The following is a 19728-nucleotide window of genomic DNA, read 5'->3' as shown; positions in this document are numbered from 1 at the left end:
TTCATTTCCTTGCAGTTGCAGGACTCAGGTCACCAGTGTTTTTTGCAGTTGTCTGCTGGAGGCCACCCATAGATCCCAGAGGCTGCCTACAGTTCACTGCTATGTGGCTTTCTCTGGGGCAGTTCACATGGCTGCTTTCTCAAGGCTGAAAGGACAGTCTAGCTCCAGTCTGCTAAGGAGTCTTATATAACATCGTATAATCACAGGAGTGTTGACATCCCATTACCTTTGCTATCTCTATCGTATTGGTTGGAAATGAATCACAGGTCCTATACACACTCCAGCAGAAGGGCACCAGGAGGCAGAGATCACTGGGGGTCTCCTTAGGGTCTGCCTACCACACATTCTCTGTGCCATTCTGATTTCTCCTTTGAAATACAAATAGAATTAGAAAAAAAATGACAAAGAGCTTGATGAGCATTTTATACCAACCTATAAAGGTCAACTGTGCTGCTTTAGGTCTGTTGTTTCAGGTACAGACTTGATCAAGATTTTTAAAAATAAACAACTTCCTGTATAAGCACTGTGCTAAAATCGCAGAAACTAGGACCATATCTTGTTTTTTGTGATAATGCTAGCAGAGTACACAGAAGAATAAACGTAACAGCATTGGATTATAAAGACTAGGGTGAGGCCAGGCGCAGTGGCTCACACGTGTAATCCCAGCACTTTGGGAGGGCAAGGCAGGAGGACTGCTTGAGCCCAGGAGTTCGAGACCAGCCTGGGCAACACAGAGAGACCCCGTCTCTATAAAAAAGAAAAAACTTAGCCAGACATGGTGGCATGGGCCTGTGGTCCCAGCTACTTGGGAGGCTGAGGCAGGAGGATGACTTGAGCCTGGGAGGTCGAGGCTGCAGTAAGCCGTAATCACACCACGGCATGCCAGCCTGAGTGACAGAGCAAGACCTTGTCAAAAAAAGAAAAAGAAAGAAAGATTATGATACCAAAGTGACACAAGTCATGAGCTCTTGTGAGGAAAGTCATCGGCTTTATCCTCTTTAGAGTTAGATTGCTGGGGTGGATATAAAAGATAGGGTCTGGCTGGGCGCAGTGGCTCATGTCTGTAATCCCAGCACTTTGGGAGGTCGAGGTGGGTGCATGATTTGAGGTCAGGAGTTCAAGACCAGCCTGGCCAATATGGTGAAACTCATCTCTACTAAAAATACAAAAAGATTAGCTGGGCGTAGTGGCAGGCACCTGTAATCCCAACTACTCAGGAGACTGAGACAGGAGAATTGCTTGAACCCGGAGACAAAGGTTGCAGTGAGCCAAGACTGCACTACTGCACTCCAGCCTTTGTGACAGAGTGAGACTCCATTTCAAAAAATAAAAATAAAAATAAATAAATAAATAAATGGTGGGGTCTGGAAAATCTTTCTTAGAAATTTATTTCCTAGTTCTGTAGAAATGGTAGTATTAGGTATTCTCTATCATTTAATAATATACTTGTGGACTAAAAGATGTAAGTGCTGTATAAAATCAGCCAATTAGGCCAAGTGCAGTGGCTCACGCCTGTAATCCCAGCACTTTGGGAGGCCGAGGCAGGTGGATCACCTGAGGTCAGGAGTTCAAGACCAGCCTGGCCAACATGGCGAAACCCTGTCTCTACTAAAAATACAAAAATTATCTGGGTATGGTGGCACATGCCTGTAATCCCAGCTACTTGGGAGGCTGAGGCAGGAGAATCGCTTGAACCAGGTAGCCAGAGGTTGCAGTGAGCCAAGATCGCGCCACTGCACTCCAGCCTGGTGACAGAGACTCTGTCTCAAAAAAAAAAAAAAATCAGTCAATTATGTTAAACTAGCATATCTATCTTTTTTGTGTTTGTCATTGGCCTGAATAGAAAGGCCTTATATATTTGAGACAGGGTCTCACTCTGTCACCCAAGCTGGAGTGTAGTGGTGTGAATATCCCTCACTGCAGTCTTGAACTCCTGGGCTCAAACGATCCTCCCACCTAAGCCTCCCACGTAGCTGGGACTACAGGCATGCACTGCCACACCTGGCTAATTTTTAAATTTTTTGTAGAAATGAGGTCTCAGTATATTGCCCAGGCTGGTCTCAAACTCCTAGACTAAAGCAATCCTCCCAACTTGGCGTCCCAAAGTGCTGGAATCAGAGGTGTGAGCTACCGCACCTGGGCAAAAATTGATTTTTTGGGGAAAGTATTTGAATGAATTTTGTTTAGTATTGTATTTATCCAATAAAGTATTTCAAGGCCAGGTGCAGTGGCTCACGCCTGTAATCCCAGAACTCTGGAAGGCTCAGGCTGGCGGATCACTTCAGGTCAGGATTTCCAGACCAGCCCGGCCAATATGGTGAAATCGTCTCTACAAAAAATACAAAAATTAGCTGGGCGTGATGGTGCATGCCTGTAATCCCAGTTAACTCGGGAGGCTAAGGCGGAGGTTGCAGTGTGCGAAGACCACACCACTGCACTCCAGCCTGGGCGACAGAGAGAGATTCCATCTCAAAAAAAAAAAAAAAAAAAAAGAATTTCATTAGTTTACAAAAATTAAAAACATAAGCATATTCTAAGCAAGTGTCTTAAAAAATTTTGAAGCAATGATTTCATTTTCTTTGTTTCTTCATCACGAAGGTAATATTTTGTAATGTAGCATTGTAATTCCCAAAACAGGTTTTGGAACCACCCAGTCTTTGGTTCAAACCCCACTCATTTGCTATGGACTTATTTCACTTGATATTTGCTTCTATCTTCAGACCCTTGCACATGCAGTTCAATACAAACTCTTCACCTTCATCTCTTCTTATCTAGGTCTTTGCTCACATCTCTGTCAGGTAGTCTTTTCTGATCTTCCCTAGGCTGTTGGATGTGGCTAAGTTGCTCCATTACATGCTTGAGGTAAACATTTGCATTCTTTTTGACTGCCCAGCATCTGAACCTTCATCTGTGTTTGGGGACTTTTCAACAAATGAAGCAGCATGCATGTCCCCCCACAGACACTGAAAATGCCAGATATTTGTTTTCCTACCTCCACAGCTGGGAGGAAGGTGAGATACAACCTAGACTGCACCAGTCAGTTCCATTCACAACAGACTTTGAATAAATAAGGATACAGTGAAATTAAGAAGCAGGGATAATCCACTGTAGTGAGGGGGCAGAAGTGGTAACACCCTGTTTCCAGAGGCAACAGTGTCAGGGATTTAGAACACAGCCTTGTGCCCAGCGTAGCTGGTCTGGATGCCAAAAACCATGCAGTGTAGCCAAGAGAGAGCAGGAGTATTGTCATCACAGGACCAGCACCATGACTTTTTTTTTTTTTTTTTTTTTTTTGAGACAGAGTCTCGCTATTTCACCCAGGCCATAGTGCAGTGGCGTTATCTGGGCTCACTGCAAGCTCCACCTCCTGGGTTCAGGCCATTCTCCTGCCTCAGCCTCCTGAGTAGCTGATACCACAGGCACCCGCCACCGCGCCCGGCTAATTTTTTTTGTATTTTTAGCAGAGACGGGGTTTCACCGTGTTAGCCAGGATTGTCTCGATCTCCTGACCTCGTGATCCACCCGCCTCGGCCTCCCAAAGTGCGGGATTACAGGCGTGAGCCACCGCGCCCGGCCTCGCCATGACTTTTAAAGGCATTGTTCCCAACTTCTAAGCCTTGTTCTCTGGCCCTTCTGGAGTTTCATCAGCTATCAAATACCATTGTAATAAATTTCCTTTCTGCGTATGGTAAGCCCAAATTGACTTTTGCTGTTTGCTACTAAGAACCCTGTGTACCTGCTGCATCTGGAACCATCCCCAGACACCACACTTTTTGTAATGTAACTGCTTACTCCTCTGTTGCCACACTAGACTCTAAGTATTATTATGATTGGATCCTCAGTGCCCTGTAATCACCCAAGAAGACACTGATTGAATGAATGAATTAAACTTTCTGAGCTCTCATTTTCTCATGTATAAATTGGGAATAATAGTTACTTGGTTTTTTGGTTTTTTTGAGACAGAGTTTCCCTCTGTCGCCCAGGCTGGAGTGCAGTGGCATGCTCTTGGCTCACTGGAACCTCCACCTTCCCAGGTTCAAGCAATTCTCGTGTCTCGGCCTCCTGAGTAGCTGGGATTACAAGCACCCACCACCACGCCCAGCTAATTTTCTTGTATTTTTAGTAGAGATGCGGTTTCTCCATGTTGGTCAAGCTGGTCTCGAACTCCTGACCTCAAGTGATTCAACTGCATCGGCCTCCCAAAGTGCTGGGATTACAGGCGTGAGCCACTACGCCCAGCCAAAATAGTAGTTCTAAAGAAAGATGGCGAATGTTTTTCTAACAGGAAATAAACTTGGACAACCTCCATCTCAATCATCTCATTTTACAGACAAGGAACTGAGGCCCCCAAAGAGTAAATGATTTGCCTAAGTTAAGTTTGGTGGATAAGTTCAGGGCTGTTTTTTACTGCTAGGTCAGTACATTTTCTACACATCATGATGGCCATAAAATATTATAGGCATCAATGTTTGTATCCCCCGCCTCCACCTTCATATGTTGGAGCCCTAGCCCCTCAAGGTGATGGTATTAGGAGGCACAGCCTTTGGGATGTAGTTAGGTTTAGGCGAGATAATGAGGACAGGGTACCTATGATGGAATTGGTGCCCGTAAAAGAAGAGGAAGAGACATCAGAGCTTCCTGAGAAGCCATCTGCAAGGTAAAAGAGGGCCCTCACCAAAACCCAACCACATCGGTACCCTGATCTCAAACTTCCAGCCTCTAGAACAGTGAGAAATCAATGTATGTTTAAGTCACCTAGCCTATGGTATTTTGTTATAATGCCCAAGCTCAGACAAACATTTCATTCGATAATACTTTCACTTTAAACTTAAACTGGGCCAGGCACAGTGGCTCATGCCTGTAATCCCAGTGTGTCCGGAATCAGTGGGTTCTTGGTCTCACTGACTTCAAGTATGAAGCCGCGGACCCTCGCAGTGAGTGTTGTTACAGTTCTTAAAAGTGGCGCGTCCAGAGTTGGTTCCTTCTGATGTTTGGGTGAGTCTGGAGTTTCTTCCTTCTGGTGGGTTCGTGGTCTTCCTGGCTCAGGAGGTAAGCTGCAGACCTTTATAGTGAGTCTTACAGCTCATAAAGACAGCACTGACCCAAAGAATGAGCAGCAGCAAGATTCACTGCAAAGAGCAAAAGAACAAGCCTTCCACAACATGGAAGGCGACCCCAGTGGGTTGCCTCTGCTGGCTCGGGCAGCCTGCTTTTATTTTCTTATCTGGCCCCACCCACATCCTGCTGATTGGCCCATTTTACAGAGAGCTGACTGGTCTGTTTTACAGAGAGCTGATTGGTCCATTTTGACAGGGTGGTGATTGGTACATTTACAATCCCTGAGCTAGACACAAAATTTCTCCAAGTCCCCACAGAGCACTGATTGGTGCATTTACAAACCTTGAGCTAGACACAGGGTGCTGATTGGTGTGTTTACAAACCTTGAGCTAGACACAGAGTGCTGACTGGTGTATTTACAATCCCTTAGCTAGACATAAAGATTCTCCAAGTCACCACCAGATTAGCTAGATACAGAGTGCTGATTGGTGCATTTACAAACCTTGAGCTAGACACTGAGTGCTGATTGGTGTATTTACAATCCCTTAGCTAGACATAAAGGTTCTCCAAGTCCCCACTAGACTCAGGAGCCCAGCTGGCTTCACCTAGTGGATCCCACAGGGGAGCCGCAGCTGCCCACCAGTACTGCCCCGTCAGCCTCACACTCCTCAGCCCTTGGGCAGTGGATGGAACCCGGCTTGGCAGAGCAGGGGGCAGCGCTGGTGGGGGAGGCTCGGCCCCGCAGGAGGCCACAGTAGGGCGGGGGGCGTGGCTCAGGCATGGCGGGCTGCAGGTCCGGAGCCCTGCCCCGTGGGGAGGCAGCTGAGGCCCAGCAAGAATTCCAGTGCAGCGCTGGCGGGCTGGCACTGCTGGTGGACCCGGGGCACCCTCCACAGCTGCTGGTCTGGGTGCTAAGCCCCTCACTGGCCAGGGCCGGCGGTGCCAGCCGGCGCTCAGAGTGCAGGGCCTGCCGAGCCCACACCCACCCGGAACTCCCGCTGGCCCGCGATCGCAGGGCACAGCAGCCCCGGTTCCCACCCACGCCTCTCTCTCCACACCTCCCTGCAAGCAGAGGGAGCTGGCTCCGGCCTCAGCCAGCCCAGAGAGGGGCTCCCACAGTGCAGCGGCAGGCTGAAGGGCTCCTCAAACACGGCCAGAGTGGATGCCCTGGCCTGAGGAGGTGCCGAGAGCGAGCGAGGGCTGCTAGCACATTGTCACCTCTCACCAGCACTTTGGGAGGCCGAGGCGGGTGGATCAGGAGTTCGAGACCAGCCTGGTCAACATGGTGAAACCCTGTCTCTACTGAAAATACAAGATTAGCTGGGTGTGGTGGTGCATGCCTGTAATCCCAGGTACTCGGGAGGCTGAGGCAGGAGAATCGCGTGAACCCGGGAGGTGGAGGTTGCAGTGACCCGAGATCTCACCATTGCACTCCAGCCTGGGCAACAAGAGCAAAACTCTGTCTCAAAAAACAAAACAAAATAAAACAGAACAAACTTAAACTGAAATACGCATGCATTTATTGGTAGGTAGTGCAGACGGCTGGTGCAGGGGTTATGAAGAATGCTATGAAGTTTCAAGTATGGCAACCAGCATATGCATTCACGTTTGCTATGTGTGCTCAGGTGTGAAGGCCAGAGCATGAAAATTACTTCCGCTCACGGGGAGTCCAGTATATACACTATTTTGTCCTCTCGGGAACTCTATAAAGTAGAAATTGTTACGCTACAGATTATTAAAACAAGAAAAAAACAGGCTCAGTAAAGGTAATTGAATTATTTTGGGTGCTGCAGCCAACCACCAAGTTGCAATGACCAAATCGGAGCCAAATAAATTGCTCACTTCTGGCCCGTCTCATGTCTCCATCTAAATTACATCATTAATTTACAATCCTGTGGCATTTTTCATAATCTAGACAGCACTTTCCCTTCTTTCGTCTGTTTAAGTCTTGCCATTCTCCCTATCTCTCTGAGGAAGGAGTTCATAAGAGTAGGCATAGGCTATTAAATCTTCTAACCATTTCAGATACCCATAAGTATCCTGATTTATCATATTGCCATAAATAAGCCTAGGAGACCCTACTTCATAAATGGTTTCTTGTCTGTACATTAGGTAATCGGTGTGAATTTCCATAAGTCTCTAAATTCAAAGCATTAATGAACCACAAATAGGCTTTTAATAATTGAATCCCAGTTGCTATTCTTGACCTTTTCACTTATTTTCAGAGACCACTTCTCATTTAAGTGACACTTAGCAACTAAAAAGATTCACAGAGTGATTCAGAGTCGAGTATGATGTCCTCACTGTTGAATGCTCATAGAATATTTTTTCTCTTTGCATAGTCTAGAGGACCAACGCAAACGTCTAGAGGATGTGGGATTCTTACCTGCTAACATATCTTTGGCATTAACTCCCCAAATCTTTGAATGCAAGGCACACTTACCTGACACCCTAAACCGCTAGTTTAGGGACACCCGCCGCAGAGCGGAATCGTTCAAGGTCACTGGGGCTGCAGGTGCGGGGCCTTAACCAGCGCTGCCGATCCGTCAGCTCTCCGCCCACCCTTGGGGATCCCCATCGCCCACTGCGACCTAGCTGGGAGAACCCAGTCCGCCCGCCCTCCCGGTGGCCGGTCTTGGAACCGCGCTTCTGGAAGGTTCCTGAGTGGCTGGCAGTGGGGGCGGCTCCAGGAAGCCGGGGCGGAGCGGGCGGCGTTGGAGCCTCGGGCTACGCCTCCCTGGGCCGCTCCGCCCCGCCCGTGGTCGGAAGCCGCGCTCCGCCCGGCAGGAGACACTGTGGTCGGGGGTAGGCAGCGGCGTCGCGTCCGCTCTCGCCTGCTCGCCAGCCGGCTCTCCTCCCGCCGCAGGACCCGCGCGCCGCGCTCCGGGGGCCATGCAGCGCCTGGCCATGGACCTGCGGATGTTGTCCCGGGAGCTCTCCCTCTACCTGGAACACCAAGTCCGGGTGGGGTTCTTCGGCTCGGGGGTGGGCTTATCCCTTATCCTGGGCTTCAGCGTCGCTTATGCCTGCTACTACCTGAGCAGCATTGCCAAGGTGAGCCGGGGGTGGCGCAGGGCCGCGGGCTGCCGGGCCGGGAGCGAGGGTAGCGGGCGCGGCGCGAGGCTGCGCGGCCAGGGGTGGTCGGCAGCCCCTGGGATAGGCGGCGAGCTGCTCCCGAGCGGCCGCCCCCTGCGCGCGCGGGAAAGCCAACAGCCCCCGCCCGTTCGCCCGCCCCCGGGGGTCCCGGCCGGGTGGTCCTCGGAGCGCAGCCTGAACCCTGCTGACCTCTGCGCTACGGCGCTGCCCGGTCACCGATCGCGAAGCCGGCGGCGCACTCGGGAACGCCGTGGCGCTTTTGAAAATGACTCCGGGCAGGGCACGGTGGCTCACGCCTGTAATCTCAGCACTTTGGGAGCCCGAGGAGGGTGGATCACCTGAGGTCAAGAGTTCGAGACCAGCCTGACCAAAATGGTGAAACCCCGTTAAAATTACAAAAAATTAGCCGGGCGTGGTGGCGGACGCCTGCAATCCCAGCTACTCGGGAGGCTGAGGCAGGAGAATCCCCAGAACCCGGGAGGCGGAGTTAAAAACAAACAAACAAACTCCCTTATCGCGATTCTCGCCTTCCCCTCGGGGCATTGGCGAAACCCCGGTTTCAGTCTTCTGTGACTGTGAATTTTTTGCGTCAGCCTTCCAGAAAGAGTTGTAATCGGAGGGAGCGCGCGCGCGAGCGACAAGTCTTTGCCGGTTTCTGGTTTACGGTTGGCAGAAACTTTGCTCTGGGCCCTTCTCTGATACTGCTTTTCCCTTCAGAAACCCCAGTTAGTGACGGGGGGTGAGAGTTTCAGCCGCTTCCTTCAAGACCACTGTCCCGTGGTTACAGAAACGTACTACCCGACGGTTTGGTGCTGGGAGGGTCGAGGACAGACCCTGCTTAGACCTTTCATCACTTCGAAGCCCCCGGTGCAGTACAGGAAGTAAGTGAATTTCCGTTTTCAGTCATTTCTGCAAAATCACAGGTTGTTTGTTTGCTTGCTTGCTTATTCCCAGTTCTTGGTTAATAGAATCTCTGCTTTAGGAAGTATATAGAACAGAAAGAGGGAATGAAAATGGAAGGTATGTCCCCGGCTCCACCCCCAGCTGCAGGAAAATACCCCAGCTGCAGGTATTTGCCTCCTGGCCCCCGCCCTAACCGCCAACCTGATGTAAATGGTTTATTTTTAGGATGAGAGAAGTGTTTGGGGATTACTGTCTCGCAGTTTGTCATACATCTGTCAGAAACCCAGATCTTTTGATGATCTGCATTCATTCATTGATATGTAGCAGATACTGGGGGTGGGGGTGGGGTGAGAAGGATGCCACTTAATTTGGGTTTTGGGCGATTTATTGGTGTAAAATGACTTCCTATTGACAGGCAAATGGGATCTTGATGATAATAGCTCTTGATGTGTTAAAGATACGGTCCAGGATTTATCAGGAACCAGATTTAAATGGTGCCTGTTATTAATTTCCCTTAGTCATCTATCCTTCTGGAGTTTATTTTGTTGCCTGGAACTTGCACTGTTTGTTTGGGAAAATTCTGTAAGTTCATGAATACTATGTGAGAAATAATTTAAATTATTTCAGAAGAAAATCTTGAAGTATACTATACAAGGAGACTGCATTATTGAGTCCAAAGAGCTAGAGCAGTGGTCAGAGATTAGATCAGTATTTTACTGTACTCAGACTTCCCTGTCGCGTTAGTTGAGTGACCTCAATCAAACAAGGGTTAAATGCTGGGTGTTTTAGAGTAATGAGTAAGTATTCATTTATCTTAATAATTAGCAGTTCATTTTTATATACGACCTTGTACGGAGGTTGCTGGAAATACTTGATGGTACTAATCTTCATAAAATCCTTCTAATGAAAGAAAATGATATGTAGATCGAGATACGGGTGTGTGTTCGTGAATGCTGGAAAAATGTTATTTTTCGATGACCAAATAATGTCATGTGTTTAGAATTAAAACAAAATTAAGACATGACTTAAAACATGTAAATAGTAATGTCTTCTGAATTATTCCTTTCAGTGAACTTATTAAAACTGCAGATGGAGGACAGATTTCACTGGACTGGTTTGATAATGATAACAGTACGTGTTATATGGATGCCAGCACCAGACCTACTATCTTATTGTTGCCTGGCCTCACTGGAACAAGCAAAGAGTCATATATCCTTCATATGATCCATCTTAGTGAAGAATTAGGATACAGGTACCAGTAAAAGATTTCTTTTTTTTCACTTGATCCATTCCAAATGAAGTACAAATATATCTACATGTTTGTTTCAGAAATACTTAGTACTTCTTGCATAGAAAAGCAGTCCCTTAAATTATTATTTTTCTCTGCATTCTTTTTTTCCTCTTTTTTTTCAGGAAGATGCACAACTGAATCATCTCACAAGAAATGTCACTTAGCATAGTAGACACCCTGCAGATTTAGGCTGAATTAATGAATGAAATTAGAATCATCTGAGCATTGACTGAGCCCTTCCCCCCATCCCCACCCCAGTGGAGTGTGTGTTATGGAGGGAGAACAGCAATTACAAACCCCTGAGAGAGTACACAGTGGCCGTCATGCCACATTCTGGGGCCTGGATTCACTAATCTTGTCACCCTGGCTCAGCTCCCAAGTGCAAAAAATAGTCGGAATCAGCTTGTAGGTCGTCCCTATTTATCAAAGGTAATCTCTGCCTCTTCTGACCACCTGAGTTTGCAGGTGTACTTGGCTAGTCTCCAGTTGTTGATGCCACAGCTTTTCTGGGTAACCATTATTAAGCTCAGTCACCAGGTACAATTTAATTTTTTGCAAGTGATTACCAACTTTGAGTTTCAAGTTCAGCTCTAGAATCTTAGAGTCATTATAAAAGGTACTGCTTTTTTGTGCCTCAGCTTTTTTTTTTTTTAGCTGATAATTATTGTGATGGAACACTCTGTGAGTTGTATTTAAAGTAGAGTTGTATCTTTTGTTAAACTTGAAACACTTGTGTGAAAAGCTGATGGTAAGTTTACCTTAAAAAAATAATTTTAGGCTGGTCACAGTGGCTCATGCCTGTAATCCCAGCACTTTGGAAGGCGTAAAGCCAGTGGATTGCTTGAGCCCAGGAGTTCGAGACCAGCCTGGGCAACGTGGTAAGACCTAGTCTACAAAAATTAGCCGGGCATGGTGGCATGCACCTATAGTTCCAGCTACTGACAAGGCTGAGGTAGGACTATCATTTGAGCCCAGGAGGTAGAGACTGTAGTGAACCATGATCGTGCCACTGGACTCCAGCCTGGATGACAGAGCGACACCTTGGGCAAAAAGAAAAAAAAAAAAAAAAAAGGAAAGAAGAACATTTTGATGTTTGATGTAAAGGGGAAAATTCCATGATAGCTAACTTAATTTTAACAAGTTAATTCTGATCTTTTATAAATAATAGCCTATTTTGTCCATGAAGTAACATTCTCTCAAGAACTATGATGTTCGAGAATTATATTCAAGAAATTTGCTTAGCAGTAGCAGGAATTCATCATTATTCCATGTTTAAGCACCATACAGTTAGATGTGAGGCTTGGTTCCCTTTTTTTTTTTGAGGCCAAATCTGGCTCTGTTGCCCAGCATGGAGCGCAGTAGCATGATCATGGTTCACTGCAGTCTCTTACAGGCGTGAGTTAATGCTCCCAGCCTGGTTCCATTTTTTTTTTTTTTTGGCTAAAACTTAGTCATGCTCAGAAAGTCTTTTGCCTTTTGTACATATTTAAATTACTGCTTCTAGATTTGGCCTGAGCTGTCTCTCAAGACTTAGAACTGCTTTTAAAAACAATGTGGGCCAGGTGCAGTGGCTCACGCCTGTAATAACAGCACTTTGGGAGGCCGAGGCAGGTGGATCACTTGAGGTCAGGAGTTCAAGACCAACTTGGCCAACATGGTGAAACCTTGTCTGTACTAAAAAATACAAAAATTAGCCAGGTGTGATGGCGGGCACCTGTAATCCCAGCTACTCAGGAGGCTGAGGCAGGAGAATTGCTTGAACCTGGGAGGCAGAGGGTGCAGTGAGCCAAGATTGTGCCATTGCACTCCAGCCTGGGCAATAAGAGCAAAACTCCGTCTTAAAAAAAAATAAAAATAAAAAAATTTGGGCCAGGTACAGTGGCTCACGCCTGTAATCCCAGCACTTTGGGAGGTCAAGGCGGACAGATCACAAGGTCAGGAGTTCGAGACCAGCCTGACCAACATGGTGAAACCCTGTTTCTACTAAAAATACAAAAAAATTAGACAGCTGTGGTGGCACATGCCTGTAATCCCAGTTATTCGGGAGGCTGAGGCAGGAGAATTGCTTGAACCTGGGAGGCAGAGGTTGCAGTGAGCCAAGATGGCGCCACTGCACTCCAGCCTGGGCGACAGAGCGAGACTCTGTCTCAAAAAACTAAATAAACAAAAACAATGTGGTTGAAACTCGAGGACTGAGTCTTATAAGCTCTGGAGTTGCCAGTGCACATACCTTTTGTCCATTGCTTATAAAGGTTGCCAGATTTTCGCCGGGTGCAGTGGCTCACGCCTGTAATCCCAGCACTCATCCACAGGCTGAGGCGTGCGGATCACAAGGTCAGGAGTTCGAGACTAGCCTGGCCAACATAGTGAAACCCCATCTGTACTAAAAATACAAAAATTAGCTAGGCATGGCGGCACGTGCCTGTAATCCCAGCTACTCGGGAGGCTGAGGGAGAATCGCTTAAACCCAGGAGGCGGAGGTTGCAGTAAGCCAAGATTGCGCAATTGCACTCCAGCCTGGGCAACAAGAGCGAAACTCTATCTCACTCACACACACACACACACACACACACACACACACACACACACACACACACACACACACACACACACACAATTACAAAAGCAGAAGCTGCAGGGCCTCTTGAGGCCCAGGCTGAGAACTCCCACAGTGCTGCTGGTCAAAGCAAGTCACATGATCAGCCCAGAGTCAAAGTGTAGGGAAATAGACTCTGCCTCTTGATAGGAAGAGCTTCAAAATATTTTTGCAACCTACCACAGAAAGCCAGGTAGTTTTAAAGACCACTAAGAATAAAAATAGATCTGGAAGTTTGGCGCAAGGCTGAGTTGAGTCTTTAGGTACCAAAATGATCTAAGTCATTGGTACTGTAGCATGGGATCTAGCAGATAACAGGGTTTGTGAAAAGCTGTGTAATATGACGGAATGTACTTGGGCTTTGGAATCAAGCTGGATTCAAATGTTGGAACTGCCACTTTCTAAGGGACCCTGGCCAGTTAATTTAACTTCCCTCATCACAGCGTTCTCATCTACTTCACAGGGTTTAGTTAGAATGTGTAAAGTAGGCCAGGTGTGGTGGCCCATGCCTGTAATCCCAACACTTTGGGAGGCTGAGGTGGGTGGATCACTTGAGGTTAGGAGTTCAAAACCAGCCTGGTCAACATGGTGAAACCCCGTTAACCAGGCATAGTGGTGTGCGCCTGTAATCCCAGCTACTCAGGAATCTAAGACACGAGAATCGCTTGAACTTGGGTAGTGGAGGTTGCAGTGAGCTGAGATCGTGCCACTACACTCCAGTCTAGGAGACAAAGCAAGGCTCCATCTCAAAAAAAATAAGTGTAAAGTACTTGGTTGGGTGCCCTGCACAAAGTGGGTCTTTAGAAAATGTTTATGTCAGCCAGGCACTGTGGCTGATGCCTGTAATCCCAGCAGTCTGGGAGGCCAAGGCGGGTGGATCACCTGAGGTCAGGAGTTCAAGACCAGCCTGGCCCACATGGCGAAACCCCATGTACACTAAAAATACAGAGAAAAATTAGCTGGGTGTGGTGGTGGACACCTGTGATCCCAGCTACTTGGGAGGCTGAGGCAGAAGAACTGCTTGAACCTGGGAGGCAGAGGTTGCAGTGGGCCGAGATGGTTGAACCCGGGAGACGGAGGTTGCAGTGAGGTACTGCACTCCAGCTTGGGTGACAGAGCAAGACTCTGTCTTAAAAAAAGAAGAAAAAGAAAATGTTTATGTCTTCCTTCCCTCATCTTCTATTCCCTGGCCAGGGTAGAAAATGTTTTATAGGCCGGGTGCAGTGGCTCAAGCCTGTAAGCCCAGCATTTTGGGAGGCCGACGTGGGCAGATCCCCTCAGGTCAGGAGTTGAAGACCAGCCTGGCCAACATGGTGAAACCCCGTCTCTACTAAAACTACAAAAACTTAGCTGGACGTGGTGGCGGGTGCCTGTAATCCCAGCAACTTGGGAGGCTGAGGCAGGAGAATCGCTTGAACCCAGGAGGCGGAGGTTGCAGTGAGCTGAGATCGCACCATTGCACTCCAGGCTGGGCGACAGAGCAAAACTCCATCTCAAAAAAAAAAAAAGAAAATGTTTTATAATTCAAAAGAATGAGTACAAGCAAATCTACCTCTTGGGATAGAGAAACATGTAGTTTCCTTGTGGGAGTACATAGATGTTGCCATGTCTGCTATAGATGAGAGTTTCAGTATCTTCAGTGTGAACATCCCTGAGGCGCAGGGTGCACTTGCCATCCTGTCCCAGTTACTATATTGTGTAAAGGTTGAAGGGTTAGGGAGAGTCATGAATTATGTCAGGTCACCAGGGAACTGTCAATGATTTACTGGTGAGATACGAGATATGATTTAGACATTAGAGAGAACCTAACTCCCAGCGTATGGTCAAAGGAGACATAATGGTTTATTGTTGATGTTAAACCATTGTTTTTTTTCCCCTCTACCTGAAAACTAACAAAGTACTTTTCTGTTAAGGTGCACTAATTCAAAATTCAGGATGGATGGGATGGAAACTAGGCTTAAGTTTGTTTAAGATAATTGTGAGCAAACGCTTTACTATGTAAGTCAAAGGTAAATAGAATGAGGCTAGGCATGGTGGCTCTGGCCTCTAATCCCAGCACCTTGGGAGGCCGAGGCGGGTGGATCACTTGAGGTCAGGAGTTTGAGACCAGCCTGGCCAACATGGCGAAACCTTGTTTCTACTAAAAATACAAAAAATTAGCCGGGCATCATGGCATGCGCCTGTAATTCCAGCTACTTGGGAGGCTGAGGCAGAAGAATCGCTTGAACTCTGGAGGTGGAGGTTGCAGTGAGTCAAGATCATGCCACTGCACTCCAGCCTGGGCAACAGAGTGAGACTCTGTCTCAGTTTTTTTTAAAAAAAGGATAAATAGGCTGGGCACGGTAGCTCACGCCTATAATCCCAGCACTTCGGGAGTCCAAGGTGGGCTGATCACGAGGTCAGGAGTTCAAGACCAGCCTGGCCAATATGGTGACACCCCCTCTCTACCAAAATACAAAAATTAGCCAGGTATGGTGGTGCGTGCCTGTAGTCCCAGCTACTCAGGAGGCTGAGGCAGAAGAATCACTTGAACCCAGGTTGTGGAGGTTGCAGTGATCCGAGATCGCACCACTGCACTCCAGCCAGGGCGACAGAGTGAGACTCTGGCTCAAAAAAAAAAAAAAAATGTAAATAGAATGAGATGGGAAATGTTTGGCCTGCCTACATGAAGATAACCTGTCCATCTTCACTGGTGGATTGCAGTATGTACTCTTTTGGATAGTTCCTGCCTGCAAGAGGAGAAAGTTGCTAAGCCAGATAAATTCTTTCAGATTTTATTAATCAGTTATGTCTACCACCTCCTGGAAGGTAAATAAAGTAAGAGAGGCCAGGAATGCCAGGTGCAGTGGGTTATTCCTATAATCCCAGCACTTTGGAAGGCTAAGGCAGGAGGATTGCTTGAGCCCAAGTTTGAGACCATCCTGGACCATATAGTGAGACCCCCCATTTCTACCAAAAAAAAAAAACAAAACGAAATAATAACAATAATAATAATAAAAGACCAGAAATATGTTTAGAAAGAAGCCCTCTTCATGGAAACCAGAAAGCTGGAGAAAAGGCAGTTTTCTCTAACAATTTATACCTATATGATTGATAAAGTAGTTAGAAACTTTACCATTCATTCCAAAAAATCTCCAGTAATATAGCCTAATAGGTATTATTTTATGTACATTAATAATATCTTGTTTTCTTAAATCCTTTTCCCGTTTTCTGAATTGATTTCCAGTACTACAACAAAAACAAGGAGAAAGGCCAGGTGCGGTGGCTCACGCCTGTAATCCCAGCACTTTGGGAAGCCAAGGCAGGCGGATCACGAGGTCAGGAGAGCGAGACCATCCTAGCTAACACGGTGAAACCCTGTCTCTACTAAAAATATTTTTTAAAAAAATTAGCCAGGCGTGTTGGCAGGTGCCTGTAGTCCCAGCTACTTGAGAGGTTGAGGCAGGAGAATATTGTGAACCCGGGAGGCAGAGCTTGTAGTGAGCCGAGATCGTGCCACTGCACTCCAGCCTGGGTGACAGAGCAAGACTCCATCTCAAAAAAAAAAAAAAAAAAAAAAAAAAAACAAGGAGAAAAACAGTAACTCCAACAAAATCTGAATCATCTTTTGACTTTTTAAAATTGAGAGCCATTATTACTAGGGGGGAAAAAAAGAAAAAATTTTAAAATTTAAAAAAATAAAACCGAGAGCCTTCATTTACCATTATATTCCACCCCCAACTAATATTAACAAGAATGACCCATCCAGAATTGTACAGTTGTAAGTTCATTGAAATCTAGGTCAGTCATAAGTATTTTGGGGCTGCAAAGTACAGTATCAGAACCTATTCCCAAAGAGCATACAGTCTAGTCGAAGTGGCAAAGACTGTGCAGCAGCAGCAGGGAAATGTACATCAGAAAGGAGCAGGATTGGCTGTAAGTGACAAAAAACTCAAAATAGTAGTGACGGTATAAACTTATTTCTCTCATGTAAAAATCTAAGAAGGTAGATCACAGCTTGTATGGCACATGTCAGTGTCAGGAACCTAAGCTGCTTTTATTCTTAGGTTGGTGCAAAAGTAATTGTGGTTTTTGCCATTAAAAGTAATGGCAAATTTAATGCCATTAAAAGTAATGGCAAAAATAAAAGTAATTTGCCATTATGTTTAATGACAAAAACCCCAATTACTTTTACACCAACCTAATATGTTGCTTCATAACATGGATGCTTCAGCAGTAGCCATCACATCTGCATTCTAACACCCAAGAAGGAGAAAAAAAGCAGGAATAGGAAAAGTACCATCTTCCTTTAAAGATGCATCCCAGCAATTGTGCACACCACTTTTGCTTGTATCACATTGGCCCGCTCTTGGCTGCAAGGGAAGCTTGAAAATTAAATCTTGGCCATGCATGATGGCTCACGCCTATAATCCCAGCACTTTGGGAGGCTAAGGCAGGCGGATCACTTGAGGACAAGAGTTCGAAACCAGCCTGGCCAACATGGTGAAACCCCATCTCTACTAAAAATACAAAAACTTTAGCCGGGTGTGGTGGCAGGTGCCTGTAATCCCAGCTACTTGGGAGGCTGAGGCAGGAGAATCGCTTGAACCCAGGAGGCGGAGGTTGCAGTGAGTTGAGATTGCGCCATTGCACTCCAGCCTGGGTGACAAGAGCGAGACTCCATCTCAAAAAAAAAAGGAAATCATATCTTTATTTTGGACACCCATGTACCAACTAAAATTGGGAGTTCTGTTGCTGAGGAAGAAGGGAAGGATGGATATTGGGAGGTGACTAGCAGCTCGTGCCGCTGAGTAGTCAAGAATTGGCAGTACTGGGATTCAGAAATATCAGAAGAGCCAAAAGGGTCATTTTATGGAGGGAAGGAGTAGATCAGCAGTGTCACATACAACTTAAAGGAGAAGGAGGATGAATAAAGCAAAACATGAGAGGATCTCAGTGGAGCGATGAGGAAGGAAGCCAAACTGCTGGATAGATGACCTCAGTAGACAGAGCAGGAATGGATCACCCACTCGATGAGTTTGACAGAGAAAGGAGAGAAACAGGACAGTTGTTAGAAGAGGGCAAAAGGATCACTCGAGGGATTTTTGCAAGATTATAAACTTGTGTTTTAAGACATTTCTTACTGTCTTGTTACTTTATTTCCTACTTAGAGAAAAAACTAATTTTTTGGTATGGTTTGACAGAATTAGGATCTCTTATTCTTCATTGCAGAGCCCACCTAACTGGTAGCAAGGATGTCACCGTTCATCATTTATATTCTTGAGAGACTCAGTGTAGGAGATTATTTAAAAGTTGTTAAAATTTGCTTCTAAATGTGGTACTGGCCGGGCACAGTGGCTCACGCCTGTAATCCCAGCACTTTGGGAGGCCAAGGCAGGCAGATCGCTTGACGTCAGGAGTTCGAGACCAGCCTGACCAACGTGGTGAAACCCCATCCCTACTAAAAAATACAAAAATTAGCCGGGTATGGTGGCCCCCACCTATAATCCCAGCTACTCGGGGGGCTCACTGCAACCCAGGAGGCAGAGGTTGCAGTGAGCCGAGATTGTGCCACTGCACTACAGCCTGGGTGACAGAGCGAGACTTAGTCTCAAAAAAAATAAAAATAAATTTTTTAAAAAAATGTGATCCTGAGAATAGTTTATGTAGAGGAAGTAGCAAGTAAATGTCATTTGAAGTTATCATAGCTCTAGATGCAATTTAGCTTTTCCTGCAGCATTAGAGGTGCCTTGGTGGGGGACAGGGGTGGGGAGTCTAGCTACAGACTTCCTGAGGGAGGAGAGATGAGAGAGGCTGAGCTAAGGAAAACGAGACAGCAAAACAAAAGGGTTAGTTCTGACCACGCTTTCCCTCATCTAAAAGCAATGTCTTAGATAAGAAATCATTTTAAATTAACACCAGAATATTTTTTTCTCAGTAACTCATTTTGTTGTTGTTAAAATAATTTGGTTTTTAAACTTTTGGGAATAAGGCAGTTAACTGATGGTTAGTGAGAATAGCCAGATTGAGTAATGCATGTTAGAAAGCACTGAATGAAGAGGTTAGCTTCTTTCTTGGTATTCCAGAAAAAGTTATGGTGGAGACTGACAAGTGGTCCCATTCTCTAGGGCACTAATTGTTAGCTGTTCCACTGCAACATGGCACCTCAATTAAACCTTCAGGGACAAAGCTCTTTTTATCAGAGTTGGCATGCCCTCAAAGGGTACTCTGTGTTCAGAGCACCCGTCTTCTTTGGAAAAAGAGACCTGAGTGTTACAGCTTAGGTAGTGCTGGGCAGTGAAGTGAGGTGGTTAAGTGGATTCTTGAGTCGGATCTGCCTGGGTTCAGATCCTAGCTCTGTTATACACTACCTGCCTACCCACAGACAAATTATGTCATTGCTCAGCACCTGTTTTCTCATCTGTAACAATACCTAGACCTCACAGGGTTGTGTGGATTGCGTGTAATGTGTATAAAGAATGTTGACTAGTACAGGGCCTATGGCAAACAGTTTGTTAAGTGTTAGCTATGAAACCTTAGGAAGTGAATTAGGACCATTGTATGGCTTAGGAAAGAGCCCCACTGTTGTAATCTGGTCAGATTAAAATGAGATACTTACTGCCTACGCCTTATTGTTATTAATACCAAGAAGATGCCATTCCAAGAGAGCCCAGAGACAACAGTGTGCCTGGCAAGCCAAAGAGTAGTACAGAGAGAAGGAAGGAAATGTCTTGCTAAGGTAGAGTGGCCGCTGGAATCGACATTGTCCTGTAATCCATGTCTCTGAGTCTGTTTTTGGTAATAT

At 46.3% G+C, this 19728-nt stretch overlaps 1 protein-coding gene and 1 non-coding gene across 5 annotated transcripts in view; both read left to right on the top strand.

The window, feature by feature from the left end:
* The first annotated feature begins 506 nt into the window (after positions 1-506).
* LOC115931503 (small nucleolar RNA SNORA81) lies at positions 507-676 on the top strand. The gene has a single exon (XR_004067981.1). It is a non-coding gene; the product is annotated as a small nucleolar RNA SNORA81 (small nucleolar RNA).
* Positions 677-7615: 6939 nt separating this feature from the next.
* The window catches only part of ABHD3 (abhydrolase domain containing 3, phospholipase), a 64481-nt gene continuing 52368 nt past the window's right edge, over positions 7616-19728 (top strand). For 2 of the 4 annotated variants that reach the window (XM_031003777.3, XM_055368627.2), the window contains exons 1-3: positions 7810-8112; positions 8872-9035; positions 10127-10309. In XM_031003777.3, the coding sequence (XP_030859637.1) occupies positions 7951-8112; positions 8872-9035; positions 10127-10309 (509 nt within the window). In that variant the 5' untranslated portion in view covers positions 7810-7950. Of the gene's footprint in view, positions 8113-8871; positions 9036-10126; positions 10310-19728 lie in introns of all 4 variants that reach the window. The other 2 variants (XM_031003776.3, XM_055368628.2) reach the window with 2 other exon arrangements.

Source organism: Gorilla gorilla, chromosome 17 (assembly GCF_029281585.2).
Source record: "Gorilla gorilla gorilla isolate KB3781 chromosome 17, NHGRI_mGorGor1-v2.1_pri, whole genome shotgun sequence".
NCBI lineage: Eukaryota > Metazoa > Chordata > Mammalia > Primates > Hominidae > Gorilla > Gorilla gorilla.
The sequence above is the reverse complement of the archived record's forward strand: the minus strand, read 5'-3'. Positions and strand labels throughout refer to the sequence as shown.